Below are 11,031 nucleotides of genomic sequence, written 5' to 3' on the forward strand. Positions count from 1 at the left end.
GGCTTGCCTGGAACCTTCCTTAGTGGTTGGTCCTCTCCTCTTCCCCCTGTTTTCTTCCTTTCTTTCCCTTAGGGGAGCCTTGGTTCTTTTCTGGTGGATGTGGTTCACCCCCACCCGAGTGCTTAATTTGTTGTTTTTAGCGTTTAGTGGTTTTCTCTTGATAGGAGGGGCCTCCCCCCTCTATATAAAAAAAGTTATATCGTCTCTAAAGAGGATTGAGCTTATGCAGTTGGTGTCATTAGTAGGTATATGTCTAAACCTAGTAAGTAAGGGTGCTCAAAAACCCGACCAATCCAATCAACCCAACCCAACGCGAAATAACTCAACCTAAAGCAACACGATGTCTAATCGAGTTGTAAAATTTTCAAACTGTAAATATTGGGTTACTATTATTTGAACCCAACCCAACCCAATCCGATGAACCCGATATCCTTTTAATTATTGGCATGTGATTGTTGAATTTCTATTAATATATACATTAGACAATTACACTATCATGTAAGCTCTTCATATACATATATTTTCAATCTATTCACATCTCTATATAACTCATTCGTATATATGTTCAGTACTATGAACATATACATGTAAATTGAGAAAATTAACTGAATGTGATATATGTAAGAAGTATGGATAAGTTGTATCAAATGGTTGATGATGAAAAATAACTTATGAGTAGAGAAATAACATATTCAAGATTAGAAGAATATTTTAATATGAATAGAGAAATAACATACCAAAGTATCAACCCGACTAACCTGTACGGTTTGGGTTGGGTTGGGTTGCACTTTGGTTTAGGTTAGGTTGGGTTAAGATTTTTCAAACCACAAGCATGGATTGTGTTGTTCAAATGTCTTCAACCCGATCAACCCAACCCATAAACACCCCTACCAGTAAGTTGGCCGTAAAAGTCATATTGAGGTAATTGAAGGCAACGGCGGAGGGCTTAAGGGCTTTGGGGACCAAGGCCCTTACTGCCAAGTAAGATTAAGTTAGACATTAGGATTATTTTGATTAAATTGTTATTTGGACGCTGGCCTAACACAACCGCCCAAGACACCAAGTAAGCAATAACTTTAATTAATATTTTATTTAGACTCTTTCCTTATTTATGATTATTTAGAAAGTTGTTACATAATTAGGGCTAAAATATTTTACTGATTGTTTGTGAGTCTAATTTTTTTTTTGAGAGGGTTACTAGATTTTAGTTATTGATATTTTTGTTAATTGTTATTTTTGATTGATAATTGATATGTAGATCAAGATTGAATCATGATCCACTTCAACCAACATTTTTCATATATCCAAGATCCAACTTAGAAAATCATAAGTGTAGCTTTCAAGTTGCTTGGTTAAACGTATATCCTTAGATTGAATATGTGAAGACCTTAAATGCAGCATACAATGGATGGGTTGGTTAGTATTTAAATGGTTCATTGGTTTTGTTTACCAAAAAATAAATTGCTGAAATTTTTTTGTTTAAAAGAAATTGTGCAAGATTTCAAAGCGGAAAAAAAATGAGAAGTTCCACTTTGTACTTGCATATCTATTACATCGAAGCAAATTATATTGGTATATGTGATTCATTTGTATAAAAAGATTAGGTTCCGCCCCTAGGCCTACAAGGCTTGTGTTCTGCTCCGACTTGAAGGGAACTATGGATAAGGGGCTCATATTCGGCAGCAACAAATGCATCTCCGACTAGGACGGTTATAGAGATCGTGCTAAATCAACCTCATCGTATGTTTTTAATTTGTGCATGGACTGCCATTGGTTGGCATGCGAGGTTGCAATCCATCGTAACCTTGTCGACTACCAAAGCATAATCAATTGATATGGTAAAAGCAACAAAAGAGGAAGTTCATTTGCCAAGTTGTTGAATGATTTTAGTTTCGTATAGGATGTGGTGGTAGTGAATTGCGATGACCAAAAGTGCAATTCAACTGGTTGGAAATTTGGCTTGCAGCTTGAAGAATAGACACATTCGTGTGAAGTAGTGTTTTCTCATGGCCATGTACGAGGAAAAACTTTCATCACTCAATTAGATTCACATGGATAATAGCATAGCGAATATGTTCATGAAGTTGTTAGGTACTTCGAAGTTTGAGCATTACTTGAAAATTATCTGCCTCCTCAAGTGTTTTAAAGTCGAAAGGTGTTGGGAGGGGAGAGACGGTTGCACATTTGAGCTTTCAGGTGTATTGATGATCCTAAAGACTAAGGATTGACATATTTATTGACAGAGTGATAGCAGGTGATGGCCATGTCGAAGCTCATGGTGATGGTCGTGGTAACGAGGGTGGTGGTAGTTCACGGTGATCATTGCCTAACCATGCTCTCCTTCTACTATAACATTTCTAGTCTCTGTAATTTCTCTTTACTTTTTGCTACAATCCAATTGATTTGATAAATTACAATTTGGGTTTTCTTCCAACTTTTTTTCATTTAATTATTTTATAGATTTATATTTGTTACTTATTGGTTTTCTATTTGTTAATTGTTATTTTATTTAAGGTTCTTGAGTTTGTTATTTAATTCGGGTTTGTTATATTGATTCAAGATTTGCTACTATTTGCCTTTTATTTATGATTTTCTTGGCATTTTGCTATCTAATTTCATTCTAACCAAATCTAATTTATTGGTCTCTTGCCCTCTAATTTCTTTCTATTGACTAGTAATTTATATATTCATCAACTATCGAATTTGTTTTATGCCAAATGTCAACCTATTGTTTTATTACGAATTGGTTTAATGATTTGTTCCTTTAGTCATCTGTTACATTAAAAATTAGTCGAATTTGAATTGATGTGTAATATGTGAACTTGCTTTAAGTATAACCAAAATAGTCAAATATGTAAATAGTAGTATAATGTGCTCAATTAACAAATAGCAACCAAAAACCAATAAAAAAAATATATATCTATTTGGTTAACCGAACCATTTAAGCCTAAAACCAAATAACCTAACACACTAGATTTTTGTTACCAACTAATATCAGTATATTGATTTATATAGAATGCATTACCTACTTGTCCATGTTAAAATGGGTTGTCTCTTATGCATATGAGGTAGAACTTTAAGTCAATTGAAGTAACTATGCGTGAAGATACAAGCTTAAAGTACAAGTGTTCAAACTACACATTATGTACTTGAACCCATACTTAAAGAAGTTGTATTTGGACTAAACATGTAAAATGAAGTTTTATGGAAGGGGGTAATTATGTATAAAAAGAAACTTTAGCTTAGGACTAAAAATGTTAAGAAAAATTCATGTAAGCACCAATCTTGAATCAGGCGATGAGGGGTTGATGTTGGACAAAATGAGAACTTTATACCTTCTTTTGCCAAGTGATTGAACTCATTATTTTTAGCCAAGAAACCTCATATAAAACTTAACTTTCTCTCTAGAAATGAAATCCTTTATTCATCCAAACCCTACATATGATTCAAATCTCCTTATACAATTAGGAAAGTGATGATACTTTGAAGAATTGAAGGTAAAGAATCAAGGTTTGATTCCATATATTCCTACATATGATACTTTGAAAAATTGAAGAGAAGTTAAAGAATCAAAGTTTGATTCTATAAATTTCAAGGTATGTTGAGTTTGTAGGAATTGATACTATAATTTGAGCTAAAATTTGGTTTATTGGTGAAGGATCTAAGAACTTGAAGTATTGGTGATTAAATCTTGAAGAATTGGTAGTTGTAGAGACAAACCAAGTATGTACACCAAAATTGATGATTAATGTCAAAGTTGGGTATGGAACATTTTAGGATTCACTAGGCTTTGGTTAGTAAGCTAAACACCTTCATTATATGATGTTATTTCCATGTTGTTTTTGATTAAAGAAGTTGGAAATTAAAGTGACAAACATTTATTTATGGTATGGGAAAGGTACATAGTTGAAGATTCATCATGGTTTTAGTATCAAACATATTCAAACGAAACTGTTTTGAGTTGTGCAAAGAAGAAAAAATAGTTATGGGTTGTTTACAAATGCATAGAGAATCACTCGTTGGTCCAAAGGATGTGCGCGATATGCCGTTGGAAAGGTTTATGTGTCTAATACAACTTTATAGTTAGTTTCCAAAACTAGTCTTGTATACAAAACGGGATTTACTCACTAAATTCATATAAAATCGATAGTTTCTCCAAATGGGGTGAATCTTGAGCGATTAGATCCTAATAGATAGTCCTACAACTTTGATTTAGAAGTGAAAGCATAATTTGGCCTCTAAATATTAGAAAAACGTCGAATGAGTTTCAATTCGGCCTTTAAATACGGATGGGATTCTGGCCTTGACTTTTATTTGTATGAGTTCAAACTTTTGAGATTATTTCAGTATTTATCATAATGCTTCCTTTTGGTTTTCTATTTCCTATCCTATTATTCTTATTCTATTACTCGTTCATCGAGCAATTTTGCTCAACTGAGTTTTTGTGTTGTTTTACCTTGGCATGTTCAGGATCTAACCAATGGCTGGATGAGCAGTCGAGATTGCTTAGGAGGCGAGAAGACTAGTTGTCTAATTAGTGTTTTTGCTATGCAAATCTGTAAACATGTTATATTATGTTTAGTAATTGGATGTGATGTGATCTTTTGTGACTTTCTGTTAACGCAACTTGAATAACAAATTTTGAATCCGTTTTCAGTCGTGACATGCCTCGTCTGAGGACTAGTAGGAGGGGATGTTACAACCCATCTTGGTTTGAATGGGTTAATTGGTTTCTAAAAAATTTTGACACCCCTGAGTGTGCCTCTAATCATAAATTTTTATGGATCAACCACTGCCATCATCCGGTTGACAAAAACGAGCTTGTTCTAGGTACCTCTAGGACTGACAACTCTGAAATTGATGAACATTTATGAGTCAATTAACAAAGGTTTTGGAATTCTTACTTTCAATACAATGGTTATAATGACAACCAACCTTTGAAAGGTCGGTGCTCTCCCAAACTCCAAGCAAAGTGATCTCAACAAAACAGCATACCCTCCTCTCCCCATCTCCCATTATTCATAGTAGTAATTTAGTAAAGTATCCTTAACAAGCTAATCTTTGATGTTCCGATATTGCCCCTCTTGCCTCATGTACTACTACCCTCCCTTGGCATGTCTAGAATATGGGGCATAACAATGACTTTGCTAACTCAAACCAGATACATGAAGTTGCAATATTTTTGGTGTTGGGATATGAGAAGAAACATTTATAAAGAACAAGCAAAAAGAACAATACCGGTATCTATCGGAGGTGGCGGACATTAGAAAGATGGGACCGTCTTGGGACGACGGCGAGAACATCCTCAGCAGGATTTTGCAGATTTGGTCCGTGCTAGGGTTTCACAGTCATCAACCAAGGTCCGGTCATCTCTGAAGGTGGCATGGTTGATATCTAGGGTTTTCAGTGAACTCCGACAGTGGTGGCGAGGGTTCAGGTGCAAAAGTTTGGCATCTAAGGTTTATCACGGAAGAAGGGGTTCTGATAGAGAGGAATACTTTCATGTATGTTAAAGAACAAGTTTATACAATATATATAGAACTAATGAACCTAAATAAGGAAAACCTAAAATTATCAACACCAAAGGAGATCCTTAATTTACTATATCTAACGGTTTATATGATGTTGTTGGGTTTTCACTTGTACAAGTTGATTAACATGGTATGGGACATGTGTGCAATGGTTTGTGGAAATATAAACCCCAACATCGTCCACTTTGTCCAACAACAAAATTAGGCGAACCATAGGTTTCAAAGAGCAGTTATTTTTAACAAGAGTGTATAGTAGTTGTAACCAATTAAACAACAAGAATTCTTAAAGACAAGATAGTTCTACAAGTTAGATGCTTAACTCACATTTAAATGAAAATACCAGGCTCATAATACAAAAAGAGTAACAATGAACAAAAAAGCACAACAATACACCAAAAAAATTAATAAAGCAACTTATAGGTATTGAAACAAAATCTCATATGTGGAATACTAATAACTTATAGGCATTGAAACACATTATTTTGTGAGGATTACTAATAACATAGGATACGAATACAAGTTAAAATTAGATATATAATTAGAATATGCAATTGTATTAAGATAAGAGAACACACCTTCAAAATAATATAGGATTCCCCTGTATAAAATTTACCATAAGAAGACTCTGCGACAGCCACCGGCTTAGAATTCTCGATGCGCCATACCTCAATTCCGCTATGAATTGTCAGGAAGGATGTACAGTTTAACATCCATACAACAATTTGCACTCAGAAAGCATGTATTTAGTTTAGTTTTAACATGTTTTTTTATATATACCCTTCTACAATCATTTCTACATGGTGCAACCCTCATCATTTGGTTAATAAACAATAAAAATTGTAGCTTGAAGAAAAAATGTCTTCCAAATTCAGATATATTTAAGGCAAAGGATACGCTTTTTGTCCGGCGCCTTGAAAGGCTGGATCTACATCTTTCATAGAAAGAGACATGTTGCTTTACTCTTCGGTTAGTTTGGCCCTTTAGAACCACAACCTGAATATTGGGACATAATATATAAGAGAAATATGTATGAAAAAGTCATGAAGGTTATATATAACCACATAAATTGGAAGTGCAAAAACATAGTTAGAAGCATGTGATATAGTTAGAAGGATGTGATAAGGATTACTATATAATTTCAAAATTCAATATGCATATTAAATGGATTTTAATCTAAGAGAGCAAGTGTGTCATAGTGATTCATTGTTGGGACTTTACAAAACCGATACAGAAATCCCAAATACCTAAAATGTGTGCAAATGACCAAACAACCAAAATGAGGAAACAAAACTGATCACAAATATATACATTGTGTCACGATATTCACACCAGGTAAATGAAGCAATAATGTAACAACACAAGCATATCATGAGGTTCCACGGCCTTAAAAGTGTATATGTCATCCCTTAACTCGAAAGATGAAATGATGTACTATATTCAACAAGTGATAAGTTATAACATAATGCTTACGTGAACGACTACCAAAATCCAAATGTAAGCAACTAAATCCACACTTCAAAGTTGGAGAGGAATTTGCAATATAAAACCCCCATAATGATCTCACAAAAATTTGAGATCTAATTTCTTAGGCTTTTTAGCCAATGCCTTTTTACTTCCTACCGGTAATCTGGGCCACCCTAGGTCGCCTGGTCTCATCTTTCTTAACAGCGACACCAATAAGGCACCACGAGTAATGATCTCATATACAAAATGGTAATGAATGTCGATGTGCTATGTTCTCTCATGAAACAAAGGATCCTTCGTAAAAAAAAATATTGCACTTTAACTATCACAATAGACTAGGGGTGTTCATCAAATCACATAAACCGGCCGCACCACACCGAACCATGAGGTTTAGAACTTTTCATGATGTTTGTCAAACAACACTATGACCTCGGTTCAAACCACACCGCACCGCATATTAAATTTTATTAATTAATTTGTATGTATATATGATATTAAATATTATATTTTACCAAAAAAATGATATTTAAAAACTCAAAAGTTAGTCGGGAAGTCCGGTGTTTGACGAAAGATGGAGCATGTTTGTTTGTTTTGAAGCATTTACTTGTTTTACATGTTGGATTAAACTTTGTTATGAATTTGAGTTTAACTATGTTATGTATTGGAACTTTGTATTATATGGCCTTCCAAATCTTGAATTGTTTTTGAACTTTGATTATAAGATTATAAGTATTGTGATGCAATTAATTGTAAATTTCAACAGAGATTAGGTATATTTCCGGTTTGAGACATGTAGTCTGAGACATATGCGGTTTGAAGAAAAGATTAATCCGCATATGCGGTTTGGTTTGCGGCTAATCGTACCACACCACACCGCGAACACCCCTACAATAGATCATGTTCACTTGCAGATCACAACAAAATTTGTTGAATAACCCTTTCAACCATATTTACTCCTTGAGTGCTTCAATTACCTCCACGTATTCTCCTTTAGTCATAGACAATGCTTAGACTGCAAGCAAGCCTTCAAGCTCATGTTACGATCACCAACCATACAGAACTAGTGATCCACCATATATTGTCAAGGTCTTTAGCGTATTTTGAGTTAATAGATCCAACTCCACCATTCTCAGATCTCCCAAACCATAGACAGATGTTAGAAGAATTCCGCAAATACTTGAACATCTACTAAATGGCTTTTAGGTGCTTCTTTCCTGAGTCCGAGATAAACTTGGTAATTTGTGTATTGTATTTATGAATCACGATTACAATCAGGAATATATATATATATATATATATATATAAGAGATACATTTACACTCTAGACCCTCTAATATAATTATGTATATATATATCACACTTAATTGTCTAATATTCCCCCGCAAGCTAAGGTTGGGGAGCGACATGTAGCTTGGACCGTAATAAGAGAAACCGTTGTGAAGGTAGTGGCTTGGTGAACACGTGCAATCTGATCATCTATGGATATAAACTGAACTGAATGCCGCCGTTGCATTACCATTTCTCGAACAAAGTGAAAGTCAACTTCTACATGCTTGGTACAGGCATGAAAGGCACGATTAGTTGAAAGATACGTAGCACCAAGATTATCACACCATAAGGTAGGAACCGACTTCACAAGAATCCGGAGTTCACATAGTAGTGTTTAGAACCATGTGAGCTCAACAACAGTATCGGTTAGAGCCTTGTATTCAGACTCTATTGACGACCGAGAGACAGTCTTGTGTTTTTTTGTAGATCATTAAATTGAACATGACGGGCCATGTAAAGACGATCAGACTGTGGGTCGTAACACAGATAGCCATGATGAGTAGTGCTGTAACCAAGGAACACACAAGGTGTAGAGCGAGAGTCCATTTTATGTTTATTGTATGGACGGAGATGAGGGTAGCATTGACATCCAAAAACCCGAAGAAAGGAAAAATTGGGTTTGTGCTTGAACACATGTTCAAAGGGTGAGGTGTTTGAGTTGGTTCTAGATGGCATTCAATTAATAAGATAGAAAATGGTGTCAAAAGAAAAATGCCAAAACCGTTGTGGAACATCGGATTGAGCAAGTAAAGTAAGACCGGTTTCAACAACATGTCATTCAACAAAGCCATTTTGTTCACTTGTATGTGGACATGAGAGGCGATGGGTGATGCCGAGAAGAGAGAAGAATTGGGAGAGATTCCAAAACTCGCCTTCCCAGTCGGTTTGGACATATTTCAGTTTGGTTTGAATATATTTCAAACATCGCAAGGAATCATTCAAAAGTGGCATAAACATCATATTTTAGTTTTAATGGAAAAATCCACATAAATCTCGAGTAATGATCAACACACAACAGAAAATAATTGTGACCATCAAAAGAAGGAACAGGAGCGGGTTCCCATATATCACAGAAAACTAAATCCAAAATGTACGAAATTTTATAAATAGATGGTAGCAATTGAAGTTTAGACGATTTACCAACATAACATGAATCACAAAAAGTACTAGCACACTTATTTTGTCAAAGTAAAATATATTTAAACAACATGGACTTCAAAAGTTGTGGATGTGGATGTCCAAGTCTTTGGTGCCATGTGGTGGAAGAGGCACGTGCGGTAGAAAACGACATTTTCTGAACAAGTCGGGACTGAGGAGGACGGAAGGAGTAGAGACCACCATTACTTGGACCCATGAGAAGGATAGTGTGTGTGAACTTGTCCTTCACAACAAAGAAAGTAGAGTGAAATTCAAAGTACACATAGTTATCAAAACATACTTTTTGAACAGTAAGTAAGTTTTGTTTTATATCAGGTACGTGTAGTATGTCTTTAAGGGAAAAGGTTTTGTTTGGTGAATAAAGTTGTGAGAAACCAATGTGTAAAATGGGTAAACCCTTACCATTGCCAACGTAAAGGTTGTCCTCACCATAATAGGCCTTAGAGTTATCGAAGCTAGATAGGTCTGGTGCAACATGATGGCTAGAGCCAGTACCCGGAAGCCAAGCTTGTGACTGGTAATCTGTAAAGTTGGCAGAAGGTGGTTGTCTTGTCCTCATAGGAGCAGGGTCGCGATTGGGGCAATAAGATGAGATATGACGAATCCCACACATGTTGCATGTGCCAAAAATAGTGTTTTGATTAGAAGCCCAACTAAATTGATTACGGTTACCTCCTCCTTGACTTCTGTTGTTGTAGTTTCCTCGTCCACGTCTAGAATCATGTCCACAACCATGGATATTCCTAGATCTGTTGGTGTAAAAGGCCTGTGCAGGCTGTGCATTAACAAGTTGAACTTGAAGAACAAGTTGTGATAGAAGCTGCTGAATAACTTGAAGTTGATCCGATTGAGGAGTAGACGAGGTGGCACTAGGAACCACTGAGTTACGGTTGTTCGTGACATCCATGAATGCTTGAGGCAAAGAGACGTCAGTTGCAAATTTCTTGATCATGTAGTCATGGTCTGATAGTAGGCCATGAAGTTCTGCAAAAGCAGTTCGGAATTGGTGACCAAGGAGTGTTGACTTCAGCCTGTTGTATTCTTTTCTAAGACCCAAGATGACTAACATCACAAAATCTTTTTATTTCATTGATGTGCCTATATTGGCAAGAGCATCAGCATATTCCTGAACCCTAGTCAGGTATGCGGAGGAGGTTTCATCAGGCTTCATCTCTAGTTTAAGAAGCTGAGTTTTTAGGGTGTATTCCCTAGATGATGTGCGAGGAGCGTAAGCATGTTCAAGAGATAGCCAAATATCACGAGAGGTAAATCCTTGAAGGTGTTGGAACGATGCCTCAAAGCTGTAGAAATAATCGGCATCCGTACATGTGCATCATTGGAAACCCATGTTGTGTAGTTAGGATTCAGTTGTGGTGGAAGCACTGTGGTGTCGTCGGCATATTTTCCAGATGATGATGATGAGATAGTCATCGGTGGACAGGAAATGGTGCCATCAACATAGCCGAACAAGTTGTTTGTATTAAGGTACGGTTGAACCATTGCCTTTCAATAACCATAGTTGTTTGGTAATAAAGTGAAGCCAAACTTG

General features: G+C 35.8%; 1 protein-coding gene across 3 annotated transcripts in view; it reads right to left on the reverse strand.

The window, feature by feature from the left end:
• The window catches only part of LOC112517228 (villin-4-like), a 28,959-nt gene extending 22,478 nt beyond the window's left edge, over positions 1–6,481 (reverse strand). For all 3 annotated transcript variants that reach the window (XM_025124593.1, XM_025124594.1, XM_025124592.1), the window contains exons 1-2: positions 6,426–6,481; positions 6,107–6,206 (exon numbers count right to left, since the gene is read on the reverse strand). In XM_025124593.1, the coding sequence (XP_024980361.1) occupies positions 6,107–6,206; positions 6,426–6,481 (156 nt within the window). The remainder of the gene's footprint in view (positions 1–6,106; positions 6,207–6,425) is intronic.
• Positions 6,482–11,031: the final 4,550 nt, after the last annotated feature.

This window comes from Cynara cardunculus (assembly GCF_001531365.2).
Source record: "Cynara cardunculus var. scolymus isolate 2C chromosome LG 8, CcrdV1, whole genome shotgun sequence".
NCBI lineage: Eukaryota > Viridiplantae > Streptophyta > Magnoliopsida > Asterales > Asteraceae > Cynara > Cynara cardunculus.